This window comes from Monodelphis domestica, chromosome 4, assembly GCF_027887165.1.
Source record: "Monodelphis domestica isolate mMonDom1 chromosome 4, mMonDom1.pri, whole genome shotgun sequence".
Lineage (NCBI taxonomy): Eukaryota > Metazoa > Chordata > Mammalia > Didelphimorphia > Didelphidae > Monodelphis > Monodelphis domestica.
Window position 1 is genome coordinate 379,293,799 of NC_077230.1, and position 18,668 is coordinate 379,312,466.

At 48.4% G+C, this 18,668-nt stretch overlaps 1 protein-coding gene across 1 annotated transcript; it reads left to right on the forward strand.

The window, feature by feature from the left end:
• Positions 1 to 382: 382 nt before the first annotated feature.
• GPN2 (GPN-loop GTPase 2) lies at positions 383 to 7,423 on the forward strand. Its single transcript, XM_001370353.4, has 5 exons — positions 383 to 2,013; positions 3,679 to 3,835; positions 5,633 to 5,793; positions 6,421 to 6,551; positions 7,022 to 7,423. The coding sequence occupies exons 1-5, from the start codon at positions 1,606 to 1,608 to the stop codon at positions 7,095 to 7,097; spliced, it is 933 nt and encodes a 310-aa protein (XP_001370390.1). The 5' UTR covers positions 383 to 1,605; the 3' UTR covers positions 7,098 to 7,423.
• Positions 7,424 to 18,668: the final 11,245 nt, after the last annotated feature.

Here is an 18,668-nt window from a genome sequence, read left to right on the forward strand (position 1 = left end):
CACACCTGTGCAAGATGGGGGAAGAGACCCCTCTGAAAACTGGCTGAAGGAACAGGGAAGGTCTAGCCTGGAAAAGATGGGGTGGGTTACACATGGGAGCCATTTTCAAGCATCTGTCACATTTTTTCTACTTCAGGGCAACTGAGCTACTGAGCACTAATAGTGACATAAGGATTCAAACTTCACATAGGAAAAGCTTCCAATTAAGTGTGGTTTAAATGGCACACCTCTCCTTGAAGGTCTTCAAACAGAAAATGCATAAATACTGGTCAGGGACATGGTGGGGGAAGAAGAGGGACAGTTATGGTTGGGTTAAGACTTGATTCATTCCGTACCCAGCAAAATGAATTTCAAGTAAGACTGCATTTGGCCTATAGTCTGAATACTGAAAACATGCCCCTTTATTTTTACTGATAATTAATATTGACAATCACTTCCCAAGGAATAATTTCCTCCACAATAGTTCTTGACAAAAATTGTTTAAGTAAAACTATCTAACACTGGCTAGGACAAACCATTCCTATTTGTTATTTAAAATATGCCAATTCACTTCTCTTTGATTCCTATTCTTGAGTCTCACTTGGGAAAATATCCCAAAACTATTCCCTAGTAGTCTCTAAATTGTTAATAATTCTCCTTATTGGTATAACTCCTTACTAATTACTTAATAAAGGTTTTGTTAAAGCTTGGCAGAAATACATTCGAGGACAAACATTTCTAGAAATGAGTGATGGACCAATCTAAGGGCAGGGAGACGACTAAGTGGCACAATTGATAGAACCCCAGGCCTGGGAGTCAAGAGGGAATGGGTTCAAATGTGACCTCAGACTTCCTAGCTGTTTGACCCTGGGTTAGTCGCTTAACTTTGTTTACTTCAAGTTTCTTCATGTGTAAAACAAGCTGGAGAAGGAAATGGCAGGCCACTTAGCTATCTCTGCCAAGAAAACCCCAACTGAGGTCAACAGTCAGGCATCAATGAAAAACTTAACTACCTCAGTCAGTGTACTGGGGGTGTGTAGCCAAGCCTATCCATGCTCTAAAGTAACTTCAATAACACCTGTTCCTGGTCAAGGAACCTGCCCAATATTCAAACACTTTAATGTGGTGTAGCCTGAAGGAGTATTGGATTTTTGAGACCTAGATTTAAATCCCACCCGGGGCCACCACTTGTGAGGTTTCCGAGCTGGTCACCTGACCTCTGAGCGTCGAGGTAATTTCCTACACTTCCTACCTCATGGCTGACGAAAAGATGACAAAGCGGAAACACGCAAATACGCCTCCCCCTCCAAACCCAAGCTAGGTGATTCGAGAAGACTTCCCCCAAAGCCTGGGGGACCTCCAGGCTGAAATCAGCGCCGACCAGCCAGAACACCTACTCTCAGCTGGTTTCCGGGGCGGAGCCCGAGTTCATAGCCACCCGTCCGCGCGCTTCTCTTTTAAAATGTGTCGAGTGTAAGCGCGCCACAAAGCGTCACCGGAGAAGGCGGGACTTCCGGGAGGCGCGCCACCAATGCGGCCTGCGATCGACCAGTCTAGCTCAGACGTAGCTGTCTGAGGGGACAGGTCTCAAGCTGTCGGGTAGGGCTAGACCCCGCGATCACAGCCATGGCCACGGCCGCCCCCACCACGTTTGGACAGGCGGTGATCGGGCCTCCAGGCTCTGGGAAGACCACGTACTGCCTGGGAATGAGCACCTTCCTGGCCGGGCTGGGCCGGCAAGTAGCTGTGGTCAACCTAGACCCCGCCAATGAAGGCACGCCGTACGCATGCGCCGTGGACATCGGCGAACTGGTGACACTACCCGATGTGATGGAGGCACTCAAGCTGGGGCCCAACGGCGGCCTCGTGTACTGCATGGAGTACTTGGAAGCCAACCTGGACTGGCTACACGACCGCCTGGCGCCGCTCCGCGGCCACTACCTGCTCTTCGACTGCCCCGGCCAGGTGGAGCTGTGCACGCACCACGGCGCTCTGCGCAGCGTCTTCGCGCAGCTAGCTCGGTGGGGTTTCCGGGTGAGCCCCGCCCCTCCCCGGAAGAATGGCTCATTTTCAGGAAGAGCACGTGCAACCTAGCAGCTGACCTGGGAGCTTCCCTTCCTTTCCGAGACAGATGAGACTTAGATTCGAACCACTTAGTTTCCACGTGTACCTGCGCGCACTATTCAGGCACCGTTGAGCCCCAGTTTATTCTATAAAATGAATTAGTTGGACTAAAAGACCTCATAAGTCCCCTTCCACCTCTGAGTCTGCCTAAATTATTGTTTGTATTATTATTATTAGCAGCAGCAACAGCTAGGGGGCCTCTCCAGCTTCTGACAGTTCAGTATTATATATAAGGCATCTTAAGAACTAATGTCTCTTTTACCCCTAATGAGTAGTGAGTTTATGAAATCAGACTCAGGAGGCTGGGTGTTCTCTCTCTTAGCATTTCGTTGGAAACTTCCTCTGATCCTGGAATCTATACTCTCCAAATCTCTCATCTCCAAAATTCCAAGTTATCTTCAATGTTCAGTTCATATAACCCCCAAAGTGAGGATTTTGCAGATTCTCTGACCTCCCCCAACTGTTCCTCTTCCCCAAACTCTTGTATTTACTTTGAACTTTTAAAAGTTACTTATAGATAGAACGTAAATTTTCTCAAGAGTACAGGGACCATTTCAATTTATCCTTGTATCTCTAGCACCTAGTGCAGTACAAGGCACGTGCCACTTAATAAATAAATGCTTGCTTAATTGACTAAAATTTTCCTGTTGGGAATGAGGAGGCCTGATTTGAGGTAAGATTAGGAAGTAGAAGGAAATTCAGCAGACTCAATTCATATTAGAACCGGAAGGTCCTTTAGAGATCATATAAATCAAGCAGCTTGTTTTAACCAAGGTAGGAACAAAACAAAAAGGAAAGTGATTTCTCCTGGTTATGTGGCTTAGATATGAGTGGGGACTTAAATCCTTGCTTCTTTAAGACAGCTAGGTGTCGCCATAGTGCACAGAGTGTTGGATCTAGACCTCAGATTTACTAGCTATGTGACCCCTATCAAGTCGCTAAACCGCTCTGCTAGTTTTCTTATCTGTAAAATGAGGGTAATAATAGCACCCACCTCCCAAAGTTGTGAGAATCAGATGAGATATTTGTAAAGTACTTTGTGCAAACTTTAAAGTGCTATGTAATTGCTAGCTGTTACTATTACCAAATCCTAGGCTCTTTTAAATATGCCCTAGCCTACTCTCAGGCAGCTTCAATCTGATAGATTAGACAAAGTCTTAGCCTTTAGGATTCCTGTGATTTAATGATTCAGACAAACTTCGGGACTTTTCTGCTTCATATGAGAATGAGAAGTCAGAAAGCATTCTAAATTCTTGGTAGTCCTGGGACAGCTAGGTAGCTCAGCAAGTAGAATGTTATATCTGGGGTCAGGAAAACCCAGGTTCAAATTTGATCTCAGACATTTCCTAGCTTTGTGACCTTAGGCAAATCATTTAACCCCAGTTGCCTAGAATTCTTCTGCCTTGGAACCAATACTTGTATCAATTCTAAGACAGAATGTAAGGTTTTTTTAAAAAAATCTTGATAGCCCTTATTTCTGGAAAGGGATGGGAGCCCCATGCTGATAATTAATGTCCTTTTTTAGCACAGACAGGCCCAGAATTGTGACCTTTCTGCTTTGCCTTGTTCTCTCAGCTGACTGCTGCCCACCTTGTGGATTCTCACTACTGTACAGACCCGGCCAAATTCATCTCTGTGCTGTGCACCTCTTTGTCCACCATGTTGCATGTTGAGCTGCCCCATGTCAACATCCTCTCCAAGATGGACCTCATTGAGCAGTTTGGGAAGCTGGGTAAGGAAGGGTTCATGGAAGTTTTAAATTTGGCAAACAAGAGTAGAGCTTAGTGGTAGGAGAATGATAACCAGTTCCAGCTAGTTTTCAGGTAGAACTGGAGCATAGAAAACCAAGTGTGTGCTGCATTGGGGTGATATGATGAGGAGGTGTCTGGAGAGCCTAACATACAATTAGATTAATCTAGAAGGGATCTTAGAGGTCAGTCCAACCCCCTCATTTTACAGGGAAGGACACCAAGGCCCAGACAGGGTGAGCACCTTGACCAAATTCTCATTGGCAGAAAGCAGAGCCAGGATTCACTCAGAACCCAAATGCAGTGATCTTTCTAGTGTCCCAGAGGGTTCCACAGACTGTTTCTAGGCATGTTAGCAAATTCCTGAATTACCAGACCCTGGATGTAGTCCTCATTGTTTAAAGGAAGGAAGGTAGAAGGGTACAGAGCACAAAGCCAGGACTAAAGAATTCCAGACTCTAGTTGGCTTTGGATAGGTCACTTCCCTTTTCTGACCTTAAGTTTCCTCATTCTAAAATGAAGATATTTTTTTTATAGATATCTCTTTTATCTTTAAGTTTTCTTCCATTTCTCAATTGTAGGCTCCTTGAGCTTGGAAATACTCTGGGAGTTGTACTACCTTGACTAAAAGCTATAGAATGAGACCAAATAAACATGGCCTAATGTTAGACCCCATCTGAAGTTTCTGATGCTGACATGGCTACTGCTTTTAAGCAAATCATACCAGGATTTGACCATAATTTGAATCCTATGAGTGGTTATAGTTCTGTCCCTCAAGACAAACAAGATGGAGAAGGTCCCGAAAAAAGCAGTTTAGATGATCAAAAGGATGGGGAGGAGGCATAAGGGAATTGACCACCATATGAGGGCAGGCTCAAAAGATCAGGGAACTTGAGTTCAGAACAAATGATGGCCAGTATAAGATGTGGTTGAAATCTATAAAAGTAGAGAGGGTGACTCCAGGTTTAGTCACCAAATCCCACATACTTGAACCGGAGACCTTCTTTTGAAGGTTAAAAGATGCACATATAGAACAAAGGATGGGATTTGTTGTTGTTCAGTTGTGTCCGACTCTTTGTGGCTTCATTTGGGGTTTTCTTGGCAAAGATACTGGAATGACTTGCCATTTCCTTCTCTAGCTCATTTGACACATGAAGAAATGGAAGGAAACAGGGTGAGGTGATTTGTCCAGGATCTCACAACTAGTGTCTGAGGTTGAATATGAACTCGGGTCTTCCTGACTCCAGTCCCAGTGTTATCGCCTGTACCACCAACTGCCCTAGTATGGAATTAGTTACTGTCTTACCTTCTGCTAGAAGTTTCTAATCATAGAGTAGAATAGAAGTGTGTTATCTGGGAGCAATCATAGGCTATGGGGTATCAGAGCTGGGAGTGACCTTAGTGGCTATTCAATGCAACCCTTCAAACTTCTGAAAGAACTTCCTTAGCCAAGAAAGTAAGAGTTTAGTATTAGCGGTATTTTCAGCCATTCATGGAATACCTGCATCTTCCATTAAAGTATAAGCTCTTTGAGGGCAGAGACTGGTTTTGCTTTTTCTCTGCCTCCCCAGTGCTTAGCTTGGTGCCTTGCATATTGGTCAGTCATATTTGTTGGAGCTAAAGCACCTTCTAGCTTTAAATCCTTGAATGCAATATTTTTTAAGGTAGGAATTCCTGGATTCCACCATGGCCTATGAAGACATAGGACTGGGATCTCTGGGATGAACTTTTACCTAGGTCTCTCTACCATGCTTCTTTTAAGCATTGTCCTTTCTCCACAGCCTTCAACCTGGATTACTACACTGAAGTCCTAGACCTCACCTATCTGCTTGACCACCTGGCCTCAGACCCCTTCTTCCGTCATTACCGACAGCTCAATGAGAAGCTGGTGCAGCTGATTGAAGACTATAGCCTGGTCTCTTTCATCCCTCTCAATATCCAGGTACATAGGCCTTCCTGCCCGTTGGGTCCCTCACATGCAGAGCCCCCACTGGCCCAGGATTGTCCCTGTCATCCTGTAAAGTGAGGAAATAGCCGTAACAATAGAATTTTCTGTCCCAACCAGGCCAGATCCCTGCATCCCTCCATTACCAGGAAAACTCTCTGTTGACAATCAGAATCCTGATTCAGGATAAATGGAGCCTAGGACTAGAGCCAGCTCTGGATCTCCTCAGTTAAAGCTGGAAGAGACCTTCCAGAAGCACTTGAGTCCAGCCCTTTCATTTGGCAGAAGAGGAGAGGGGCCCAGAGAGGGTTGATGCTTTGGCCAACATTACACAGCCAAGAAGGGTTGAGACTGAAGCTCAGACCTAGGCCTCTTAACTGCTAGGCCAGGGAGAAACTAAGTGTCATACACAGCAGTAGTCCCCATGCTTTCCTGAGCTGTATCTAGGTTCCCTAACCAGGGGGACCAGGCCCTTTGGGAGTGGGTGAACCACAATGGCCTAGGATGAGATGAGACGGGGCATGGGAATGAGAGGCTGTTCCAGCAGCATCTTCTGTCAAGGGGGAAGTTGTTGTGATTTTCAATCTTTGCTTCCCCACCTTCTCTCTCCTTCCCCTGTTCCAGGACAAGGAAAGTGTCCAGCGGGTGCTGCAGGCAGTAGACAAGGCCAATGGCTACTGCTTTGGTGTGGCTGAGCAGCGGAGTCTGGAGGCCATGATGTCTGCTGCCGTGGGAGCCGACTTCCACTTCACCTCGTATCCTTGCTCATCCCTGCCAGCGCTCTGGGGTCAGGACCAGATTAGATGGCCCTGAGCAGATTGTGTGGTTACAGACCACCCAGGTAGAGACTCCATTGGGGTGTAGAGGGGCTCCCAGGTGAGGACAAGAGGGGGAGAGGCCTATTGGCACAGAGAGATGGCTAGGACCCGCAGGGGATGGGCCCAGGGATCCCTGTCCTCTTGGTGATCTTTACCAGCACCCAACATACATCTCTCTGTTCTCCTGAGTAGAGCACGGGCCCATTTGGTAGCTTGGTTTTTCTGAAGGCCTCTGATTTTTCAGCCTCAGCCCAAAGGGGTAGAGGTTGGGACGGTTGTGGGCAGGGGACTTCTCCATGCGCTGTGAGGTTTTGTACATGGGTGGACAGGAGCCCGACCCTGCATGTCCCTCTGGTTTGTTCCCCACACCTTTGCCAGGCTTACTCCCCTTGACTCTGGCCTCTTAGCACACTGGGAATCCAGGAGAAGTACCTTCAGACCCCAGAAGAAGAATCAGTGGGACCAGAAGACATGCGTTTGTAGGGGTGAAAGCAAGAGCAGCACCCCTGGATCCAGAAAATGGTGGATCATGGCAAGCAGGCCCTGGAGCAGGGCCAGAAACACAGCCTCAGCGATCCGGAGCCGGGACCTACAGTGGCCCAGCCAAGGACTCCGAAGCCCCAACGGGGATGCTCTGAGGTAGACTGCAGGCCATGACCAAGCGGGCAGAGGTGGGCATCTGGCCTCTCTGCCGTGGGTTGGCCTTGGCACACCCACCGTGGGGAACAAAGCGCCCTGACCCCCCCCCCCTCCCCCCGGGCAGCTTCACTTACTGCGAAAGCTCCTTTAAATACACGGGATTTATCAGCTTCTGTCTCCCAAGCGTCTTTTGGTGACATCTCCTGGGGATATTTCCCATTCTGTAGCACCCTTAGGTCACAAAGGGATTCCTCAAAGCATTCCCCTAAGGACAGTCAGGCAGATTTTTGTAATCAGGTCTGTCTCCTCCACATCCAGGGAGAGAATCCCTTTATCAGTACAGAACTGGCTTACTCTGCCAGGGCAGGTGCGGCCTGGAGCTCCTCCGACCCCAGAGGCCAGCCTGATCCTGCCTTCGTGTGCATCGTAGCGCTCCCATTCTACAGCTGGGGAAGCTGAGCCTCAGAGAGGAGACGTGAGGACTCTTGTCACGCTCAGGGCCCCGGGAGGATGAGGCCACCTTGGGCCAGGCGCTTCCTCTCTGAACATCACTTTCCTTTTCATTCCCTTAACTCCTCGGAGTCTTGGAGTTCTGTGGGTCAAGGAGCCTTGGCTCAGGATCTCCACAGCGGAGGCCACAGGATGGAGGTTCAGAGTCAGGGCCAGGAGACCGACTTTAAACATCTGGACTCTAAGGTCCGCCGCAGCTTGAAACCCAGTGACCCTAGCTGACTAGGATAGCCCCCTGGATGCCTCCATCAGATCCAAGAAAGCCCCTGTGGGCTCCCCCCTTCCTGCAGCCCAGCAGCCATAGGGGCTGTGAGGGAGACACTTCACAGTGGCAGCCAGCAGGGGGCAGGCCAGAACCACTCGATGGAGGAGGCTTTAAAGGCCTTTGAAGCTGAGGGGAAAGGGTTGAGTTGAGTAGAGCCCCCGGATTCCAGCCCCTTCTCGGCCACTGCCTTGTCTCAGGCAGAGACTCCCCTTCCCTGACCTCTGCGTCTGTGAAATGGCTGAGCTACACACAGTAGGAGCTTCGTACGTGCTCATTGACTGATATAAGCCCTTTTTTCACTTACTGAAGTCTTTGAGCCTGCTCCTAACTATTAAAGACAGACCCGTTCTCTGCCTTAAAGGAACTCTGGCCCTGCCCGTAGAGAAGCCATAGCTGAGGAAGACCCGGAAATAACTGCGGAAATGTTATAGGGTTGGGGTGGAGGGAGGCCCTCTCAATGTTCTCTGGGAAGGAAGCCTGCAGGAGGAAGCAGGAGCCCCCCCCCCCCATCTTTCAAGAGGATTTAGAGTAGATGGAAATAGCTTATGGGGGTCTTGGACAGCCAGCACAGAAGGGGGAATTTGGGGGGCCAAGACTTGGCCACTGGGGCTGAAGTTTCCCCAGAGCATCCCCACACCCCTATTCTGCGGGGGATAATAACTGGGTGCCTCCCTCCCTGGCCCCTTTCATCTGGGGAGTTCAAAGTATCTCGCCTCTATTAACTTGGCCCAGTAGGTGGTGAGTATCATCTCAGTAGCCCAGCAGCCCGTGGCCCAAGCTCCGGCCTGTGAGTCACCCTCAGGCCTGAATATTCCGGTCTCCAATGCCTCACCTGTTGACCAGCCCCCTCCTCAGCCCGTGTCCAAGAGACGGGAAGTTAGGAGTGACAAAAGGTGATGCTGTGTCTAGAGGCTGGCTGGCATCCCGTCCCTTCTGCGTGAGGCCTCTTCCAGGCTGCTGGGCTTCTGCAGTTATAGAGGGGAACACAGGCATGAATAATTCAAGTCCTTTATCCCAGGTTCTTAAATCCACCTTGGGGGTCACCACATCCAAAACCCTTTGATTACGGATGAGGAAACTGAGACTCAGGGTAAATGATTAGCCCAGCACCACTCAGCTAATGCCAGAGGTGGGATTTGAACTCAGTCCCCACTGACTCTTCAACCCAGAGGCCTCTCCAGTGCACCGTAATTATGGAATCAGAGAGTGTTAAGAGATGGAAGGAATCTTAGATAGGGAGGTGAAGAAACCAATTAAAAGGGGAGCCTAACAGATCTGGTGAAAAGGAACAAAGGCCCGAACTCGGAGGTGATTCTGAGCAAAGAAAAGGGGTGTAGAGAAGAGAGTTTGTGGAGCTAGAAGCAATGAGATCTGGCAACTGATCCAGTCTATGTGGAGGGATCGAAGTGTCAAGGAGGACCTGGGAGACGTCAGCAGAAATGGGGACGTTATCACATGTGTAAGCAAAGTCCTACTGCCAGGGATGGGAGGGGCGGAGGAGGGAGAGGATCTGGAACTCAGCGTTCTGTTAAAAAATGTGCATGTAGTTGGGAAATAAAAAATTCTAAGGGGCAGCTAGGTAGCCCCGTGGATTGAGAGTCAGGCCCAGAGATGGGATGGGTAGCCGCATGCCCCTGGGAAAGTCGCTTAACCCCAGTTGCCTAGTAGCCCTTACTGCTCTCCTGCCTTGGAACTGATTCTTAATATTGATTCTCAGAAGGTCAGGGTTTTATATATGTGTGTGTATTTTTTTTAAAGGAAAAGTGAAGTTAGAAAAAGAAGTGGGTTGTGGGAAAGAAGGGCAAATGAATTTTGTTTTGGATATGTTGGATTTGTGAGGCCTACCATATAGCTGGTTCAAAATGAACGCTGGCCCCTTAGTGATAGTCTTCCAAATAGAGAGAAAAGAGGGCCCTAAGCGTATCCGCAGTGATCAACGCTGCCGAAGAGCAGACGGACAAGAGAAGAGGGAAGGGAGAGCAGCGCCATCAAAACCCGGAGAGGAGACAGCACCCGGGAGAAGGAACCCGACCGTGTCAAAGGCGGCACAAGGCCCAGAAGGCTGAGGTAAGGAATGTGGTGATGAAGAAAGAAATCAGCATAACTTTGCAGAGAGTAGTTTCGGGTGAATGGAGGGAAGCACATTGCAGAGATTTGACTTGATTCTGTATGGTTAAGATATTTTACCAATTATGTGGCATAACAAATTTCCACAATGAGTTTTCCAAAGTTCTGTGATCCAAATGGTCTCTCTCCCCCTCCCAGAGCTGGCAAGCAATCCGATCTGATTTTATTATCAAAACATTTCCCTGTTGTTCATTTTTGTAATAGAATAATCCTATAAAGCCAAAACCCCCAATAAACTAAAGGGGAAAATCGCCCGCCTTGAACACTGCAAGCTTTTAGAAGAGGAGAAAGCAGGCCCCCAAAGGAGGCTTTTCCAAAGAAAAGAGGACACTCGCTAGTGAAGGGGGGATTTGGACATGTTTGCAGGTTCACAGGGAAGGAACTGGAAGGAAAAGAGATGCCGAAGATTGGAGACGGGGCTTGAAAGGGGGCCGTCTGCTGCCGAGGGGGAGAGTTAGGATCAAGGGCTGGCCTTGGCTAGAAGCTGGGCCTGGAGCAAAGGAGGACATTGGAGACCGATGTCAGGAAGAGATAAGAAGGGAAGAAGAGAAAGCTCAGAGGAAATGGCCTGGATTTTGTGTGAAGAGCTGTGGGGATGGGGGCTGGGTGCCACGGAGGCCTCGGAGAGAGCACTCAGAACGGTCATCGGGCAGGGCAAGGGAGAGGAGAGTCAAAGAAGCCGACAGCCGCCCTCGGGGGATGGGGCGGTCCTTTTGCAGGGTCCTTCCGTCTCTCTGGGAAGGGGGAAATAAGAAGGGACTGCCTGTGTACTGGCCCCCGGGGGAAGAGTCCAAGCAGAGGATCAGCAGCTGTGAGGAGCTGCCCTGGATTCGATGCTGGGCTATTCCATTCCTCCCTCAGACAACCTCCTAGCAGTGTGACCCTGAGCAAGTCCCTTAACCTGTCTCCATTTCCTCATCTGTAAAATGGGAATAAGGATAGCACCTAACTCCTCACCCCCACCCCTGGTTGGGAGGAATATTTGTAGAGTGCTTTGCAAAACCCTAAAGCAGTAGGTGACTGTGAGCTAGTCAGGAGAAGGTCGAGGGTCTCCGGCTCAGTCTCGATGCCCAGCACTGATGGCAGCGCCTCAGGGGCTTCCATTCCACCGAAGGGAGGTGGATGAGGCCGAAGGAGGCCAGCTAAGTTCACAGCGACTAGGGAGACGGCCCTGGGCTGAACCCCAGCGATGGAACAGGATGGCTAATGCTACGCCCAGGAAGCCAGTCTGGAGCGGAGAGCGCATGAGGGGAGTTGTGTGGGATCAGCCTGGAAAGAAAGGCTGTCCTCAAGGCACTGGGGAGCTACTGACGTTTCCTGAACAGGGGTGTGACGGATCATGGCTGCACCGTGGAGCACTGCAGTCTCTCTTATCCTGTCCAACCCCCTCAGCCCAGGTTTTATGGCCCCAGCCCTGCCCCCACCAAGTTCGTCTTCTGGCTGGCTCTGGCTAATAAAAGGAGTTTATAGCCTTCAACTGGTGGGCTGAGGGGAGGCCAGGCTGAGAGGGAAGGGGGGAGAGCAGGACACTGGAGATCCTGAATTTCTGCTAAGTGCTTTGCAGATCTTAAAGCACTTATAAAGGTCCACGGTGATTATTCATAGTAATAACAACTTATTCGAGATAAAGATTCAGCTTGTATGGTGGGAAAAGCAATATCGCTGGACTCAGAGGATCTGGGTTCAAGTCCCATTCCTGTCATTTACCAGCCGTGTGATCTTAGGTTAATCATTTTACTCCCCAACATGATTTTCCAAAAAGCACGAGTCTGAGCTTATAAATGCCAGGGGTGCCCCTGCTACATTAAAATCAAATAGAAGCTTCTCTGTTTGACAGTTAAGTGTCTTCACAACATGGCCCCTCCCTTTCCTCTTCCCAACCTGCCCAGTCTTTCCCCACTTGCCCAGTCCTCTAACTCTTCCATCATCTTGGCCTCCTCCTTGTTCTACATACATGGTGCTCCATCTGGTTGTTGTTGTTTTCATCTGTACCTTCTGTCTCAAGAACCACACTAGGAAGGGCAAGGACTAGGCAAATGGGGTTAAATGACCTGCCCAGGGTCACCCAGCTAGGAAGTGTCTGAGGCCAGATTTGAACCCAGGACCTCCTGACTCCAGGTCTGGTGCTCTCTCCACTAAGCCTCCCAGTCACCCCTGCCCGTGCCTTTTCCCTGGCTGTCCCCCGTGCCTGGAATGCTTTCCTCTCTTCCCTTTTGGAAATGTTTCCCACTCCCTTCCACTGCCAGGGCTGCCCCTCCCCAGCTCCCTGACTCATTGGGGGACAGCGGCGTCTCGGTCTGTCTTGGGGCAGGGCTGGCCAGGCTCCGCACAGACCCCTGGTCTCCCTGAGCACAAGGACTCAGCCCAGTGATAGCCCATAGGAAGAACTTCATCCATGCAGGCCGATTGGCGGGTCGCCTGAATCATTCGTCCTCCGTCCAATGGAGAAATCGGGCTGGGTGGCCCATGAGATCCCCTGGGGATGCTGGGATCCACACTTGCTCTGGGGAGAGCCAGCCCAGAAGAGCTGTGGGCCAAGGGAAAGAAGATAACTGGGGGAACCTTCTCTTTCTGCGCTGGAGCTGGAGGGCAGGGAGGGGAATAGGGAGGGCCTTGGGAGCACAGCCCCAAAGTTGTTCTGGGCCCACCCAGCTTGGGAGCGTTCTGGGGAGGTCCCGCTTCCCCTGGGCCCTGGGGGGAGAATGCTCTGAGCTGCAAAATCTCACTGGCTGACACACACCCCCCCCCATTCCTCAACCCCCTTCCCTTCCTGAAACAGCTGCTGCGATTGCCCCTGGCTGCCGGGCCTTCAGCCAGGCTCTGTCTGGACTTGAGGAACTTCAGGCAGCACATTCCCAGGCCCCACTTCCTAAGAATGAGGCCATGGGGGGGGGGGGGGCAAGCAGTCTAGGGGCTCTGCTTTCAGCAAAGGTGAGCAGCAGGCCCCTGTCCACCCACTCAGACTGAGGCTGAAGTTGCTGGATGAGAGGGATGTCCTCAACAGCCAGGGCCTAGGGGGAAGAGTTCTGGATGCCAGAGCGTACCTAGAGCTTCTATATCCATCCGACTGGGAGATGCCCTGCACCACACCTCAAACCAAGGCGGGACGGGCTCATGAAAAGCCATGGGTTCAAATCTAAACCTACCACCTCTTTCCTGTGTGGCACCAGACAAGACAACTAACTTTGAGGCCCATCTTCAACAATAAAGTGAGATCATTGGCTGAATTGTTCCCTAAAGATCCCTTTAAGCTCTAATTCCAGTGATCCTGTTTTCTCTACAACATGAGAGATGGAGACACCCCAAGCCCAGGGAGGTGATATGATTTATCCTGGCTGTCACATCTAAAACTTCAAAACCACCTTAGAAGAAACAGACAAGAGACAACTAGGTAGCTCAGTGATAGAGAGCCAGGCCTGGAGTTGGGAAGATCTGAGTTCAAGTGTGACCTCAGACACTTTCTGGCTATATGACCCTGGGCAAGTCACTTAAGCATGACTGCCTAGCTCTTGCCTTTTTGTCTTAGAGTTTTTACTAAGAAAGCAAGGGGAACAGAAGGAAGAGAGAGAGAGAGAGAGAGAGAGAGAGAGAGAGAGAGAGAGAGAGAGGAAGGAAGGAAGGAAGGAAAGAAAGGGAGGAAAGAATGGAGGGAGGAAGAAAGGGAGGAGGAACAAAAAAGAAAGGGAAAGAGTTAAAGAGAAAGGATGGAAGGAAGACAATAAGAAAGGGAGGAAAGAAGAGAGGGAAGGGAGGAAATAAGGAATGGAGGGAGGAAGAAAGGGAGGAGGAAAGAAAAAGGAAGGTCTTTCTACAAGAAAAAGAGAAAGGATGGAAGGAAGAGAGAGAGAGAAAGGAAGAAACAAGAAGGGAAGCAGGAGGCTGCAAGAAGTACTATGTTGTCATGACAAGAGTCCTAGATTTTCAAGGTAGAGAGTATAGATTTGAAGCCCGTTTCTGTCCCCTCCCCTTTGTATGACAGTGGACAAATCACTTCTCTCCAAGAGCCAGACTAGGGTCTCTAAAGTGCATTCTAGTTCTAATCCTGTGATTGTGATCAAGACAGACCTTTAAATCACACCAAGGGTCAGTGTGAGCCAAAAACATGCACAAGAGGATAGGGAATTTCAGGCCTGTTTTCTGCTAAGTCAAAAAAACTAATGTCAAATGCCTTCAGGTCTGACAAATCCTGGGCTGGACTGGAGAAGGTGAACTGGATTACCCCTACCCCTGGCCTCTCCAGGCCCTGAGGCTTTGTCCTTTTATGTCTGTGGCAGGTAAATTGTTAAATTTCCCAGGGAGAAGGGAGAGGGGTGGAGAAGGGAGATGAATCAGACTCAGAAGTCCCAGTGACATACCTGTCTGCAGCCCCCACACACATTCCTGACTCCTGACTCAGAGAGTAGGTGGGGCTGGAGGGGAGAGAAGACTCTGGGGTCCAGGGAACCTCAGCCCTGCCCCAGCGCCCCCTCCACAGTTAGAGCAGGAGGCAGTGGGGCAGGAGGCCATGTGGGGAGAGCATTTGGAAGGAGAAAAGCAAGAAAACAAAGCTCTCAGGCAGTCTGGATCAGGTGAGAGTGAGTGGGGAGATGGGGAGATAACAGACCTGTCTGCCTGGTCAGGGGAATTCCTCCTTTCCTGGACCCAAAGGTGGAGCTAAAAATCGAGTCAGCTTCAGAAGGAAACGGTCTTGGTGTGTTAGAGGTAGGATGGCTTGGTGCTGGGTCACTGAAGAGAAGGTCCATCCATGCCAATCCAGGCCACCTTATTTTACACATGGGAAAACTGAGCCTGGAGGAGGTGAAGTCATTTGCTCAACTTCACACTAGGAAAAGGAAAGAGTGCCAGGCCTGAAGTCAGGAAGACCTCACTTTCCAGAGTACTGGAATTTGGGAATTCCCAACCCTCAGTCATGGCTGCCATGTCTTAGAGGTTTTGCCACTATCTCTCCATGGCTCCCATCTCTGGCACTGAATGGGGTGTATATGGAAGAGCAGGCTTCACCACCACCACCTCTAGGGTCCCAAGTCTGCTCTCAAGTGTGCTCAGGTCTCTTTAGATCTGGGGTCTGTTTGTTTTTATAGACCTAAGTCAAAGGGTTCAGCGTAGTTCACAGATCATAGGTTTAGACTTAGAAGGGAACTTAGGGGCCAGCAAGTCCTATGAGGCACAATGAGATTGAGTGTCTTAGTTGGGAACATGAAGCTAGTCAGTGTCTGAGGTGAAATTTGAACCCAGATTTTCTTGACTCCAAGGCCCTCAGGGGACCTTATCTTAATCAGACCATTTCCAGTGCTAAGACATAACCACACACCGGGATGTTCTGACCCAACAAAGAGGCACAGCCAGAATTCTTCACCATTAACCAGAATCCCAAACAACAGCCTCATCCCTTCACCTCATCAAGTAGACCAACCCTCCATGTTGACTTTGCCTCTTTGGATCCACACAGTGGCCCTAAAAGGCAGGCAGTACAGGTACCATCTCTACCTTACATATGAGGAAACTGAGGCTCAGAGCAGGTGAAGAAACATTCTCCATAGTTAAATAACTTGTGCCAGAGCTGGAATTAGCTCCTTCATCTTCCTGTCTTCCTTAATGGTAAAGCCTTCGCTCTGATTTCACCTCCAAATCATCCTATCTGTATCTTGTTTGGACATAGTAAGTTGCATGTGGTCTTCCTCATTAATGAACAGGGATTCTCCTTCATTTTTCTTTGTATCCTCAGCCTGGCACATAGTACATGCTTAATAAATTCTTGATGACTTAATGACTCCCGGGCTCCTCTCAATACTTCTTTAGCTATTTGTGTCTTTAGCTATTTTGCTATTAGCTATTTTTTACCCACAGAAGATGTCCCCTCTTCTTCCCAAGCACTTTGAGTAGATGTTCTCTGGAAGAGAGAGGGCATGGGCTAGAATAGCCTAAAATGAGGTGCGGCCAGGCTATGATCTTTACCAGCAGAAGGTGTAATCTTGTCGATGAGATCACAGATAAATGAATGAATGGAAGAATGAATGAGAACACCTTTATTAAGCATATACTATGAGCCAAACATTGTGCAAAGCACTGTAGATACAGATACAAAAGCAATACAATGCCTACCCTCAAGGGGTTGTAGTCTCTCCCTTTTTTTTTTCTATAACCCTTACCTTCTCTCTTAGAAACAATACTAAGAATTGGTTCCAAGGCAGAATAGTAAGGGGTAGACAAGTGACTTGCCCAGGGCAACACAGCTAAGAAATGTCTGAGGTCAGATCTGAACCCAGGCCTCCCATCTCCAGGCTTGACACTTTATCTACTGAGTCACCTAGCTCTGATCTAGTCTTTTTTTTAATTATTTTACCAATTACATGTAATAACAAATTTCCATATAAGTTTCCCAAAGTTATATGATAAATTGTCTCCCTTCTTCCCTTCCCTCCCCACTCCTGGAGCTGGCAAGCAATTCAATCTATATTATACATGTATTATCATGCAAAACATACTTCCATATTGTTCATTTTTGTAAGTAAATAATCATATAAAACCACAACCCAAATAAGCAATTGAAGAAAAATCATATGCTTTCATCTGCATTTCTGCTCCTACTGTTCTTTCTCTGGAAGATGACAGCATTCTTTTTCATAAGTTCCTCAGAATTATCCTGGATCGTTGTATTGCTGTTAGTAGCAAAGTCTTATCACATTTGAGCATCCCACAATATTGCAGTTACCTTATATAATGTTCTCCTGGTTCTGTTTATTTCATGCTGCATCAGTTCATGCAGGTCTTTGCAGATCTTTCTGAAATCCTCCTGTTCTTCATTCCTCATAGCATAATAGTATTCCATCACCAATATGTGCCACAATTTGTTCAGCCTTTCCCCAACTGATGAATATCCCCTCAGTTTTCAATTCTTTGCCATCACAAATAAGAGCTGCTATAAATATTTTTGTACAAGTAGGTCCTTTCCTCTTTTTTTTTTAATCTCTTTCCAAAATAGACCTCCCTGATCTAGTTTTTAAGGCCTGATTTTCTGCTATAATCTTTTGAATTTCCTTTTCAGATTGGTCTATCCTGCTTTTCATGGCTTCCACCTGTTTCTCCAATTAGGAGTTTTGGTCCTTTAAACTGTTATTTTCTCTTTGAACTATTTCCCACTTTTCTTGCCAGAAGGCTTCCATCTTTTTGATATGCTCCAATTTAAATTCTTCAAGAGCTTGTGGACAATTTCCATTTTTTTTTTGGAAGGTTTTGGCGTTGTTTGAATTTCCTCTTCTATTTCCTCTGTAGCCTGGGTTTTTCTTCCGTAAAAATTTTCGAGGGTCAATGCCTTCTTTTTGTTTTTCTTGGAGGGTGGTTGTAGCTCCTGGGCACAATTTGCCATCACTGTGGAGGTTTTTCCTTCCCTTTTTAGTCAGAAATCTGAGTGAGATGGCCAGGCTCTCTGTGTACAGAGTTAAGGAACAAGGATTTTGCCTAAGGCAAGCTCTCAAATCTCTGCAGCCTCAGCTGTTCACTGCCCTTCTCTGCGCCACCTTCCTGAGAGTGCCCAAGGTCTGCGCTCCCCAGCCTGCCAGGGTTTCAGGTGTAGCTACTCTCAGGGGTAGGTCTTTGGTGGTCTTAGTCAGCTTCCAAGGACCTAGAGGTGCCCCTCGTTCACTTGCTGATTCTGGTGCGTCCTAGCTCTGACTCTGGCTCTGTAGGTGGGGTGGGGGAGATAGATCAGCTCACATTTGGGTGGGAGCTTTTTCACCCCCTTATAGTGTGGAAATGCTCAAATCCCACATACCTTCAATGCTGCACCCTACTGTAGAGTTCCTTCATTCTTATGAATTTGGGTTTTTTGGGCTTTTGAGGTAGTCTATATCGGTGGGTGCTGAGGAGAGGAAGAGTCCTGAGACTAGACTTCCACCATGCTTACCCAGAAGTCTCTTCCCTGATCTAGTCTTGAAAGAAATCAGTAGCTAGAAGCAAGGAGAGCATTTCAGTCATGGAAGGACAAGCCAGTGCAAAAGCACAGAAAATGGAGTGTTGAGTGAGAGGAATAGCAAGAAGGCAGGTGATGGTAATCCAGAGCAGAGTGGATGGAAAGGAGTCAAGTGGAAGAAGCCTGGAAAAGTTAGGAAGGGTCTAGATCAGTGGTTCTCAACCTTTCTAATGCTGTGACCCCACAATACAGTTCCTCATATTTCAGTGACCCCAAACCAAAAAATTATTTTGGTGGCTACTTCAAAACTGTAATTTTGCTACAGTTATGATTCGGAATGTAAATACCTGATATGCATTTTGTATTCTCATTGCTACAAATTGAGAGGTTGAGAACCGCTGGTCTAGATGGTGAAAGGTTCTAAATGCCACACAGAGCATGTTATAGGTCCCTTCTGGTTCTGAGACATTGAAATTGCATAAATGTCCAAAAACTGTGCCTAAGCATTGGGGAGCTGCTAGAATAAATTGAGTACCCAGAAGTGGACGGGAAATGGAGGAGCCTGGAGCACAAGGGTGGGCAAATGTGGTGGATTCATCAGATT

Bases quoted from the DNA above. Each gene is read 5' to 3' on its own strand.
- GPN2 (XM_001370353.4), top strand. From the start codon at position 1,606: ATGGCCACGGCCGCCCCCACCACGTTTGGACAGGCGGTGATCGGGCCT. The intron at 3,836-5,632 runs GTAAGGAAGGGT...CTTTCTCCACAG, and splicing joins TGAGCAGTTTGGGAAGCTGG to CCTTCAACCTGGATTACTAC. The intron at 6,552-7,021 runs GTATCCTTGCTC...CTGGCCTCTTAG, and splicing joins GCCGACTTCCACTTCACCTC to CACACTGGGAATCCAGGAGA.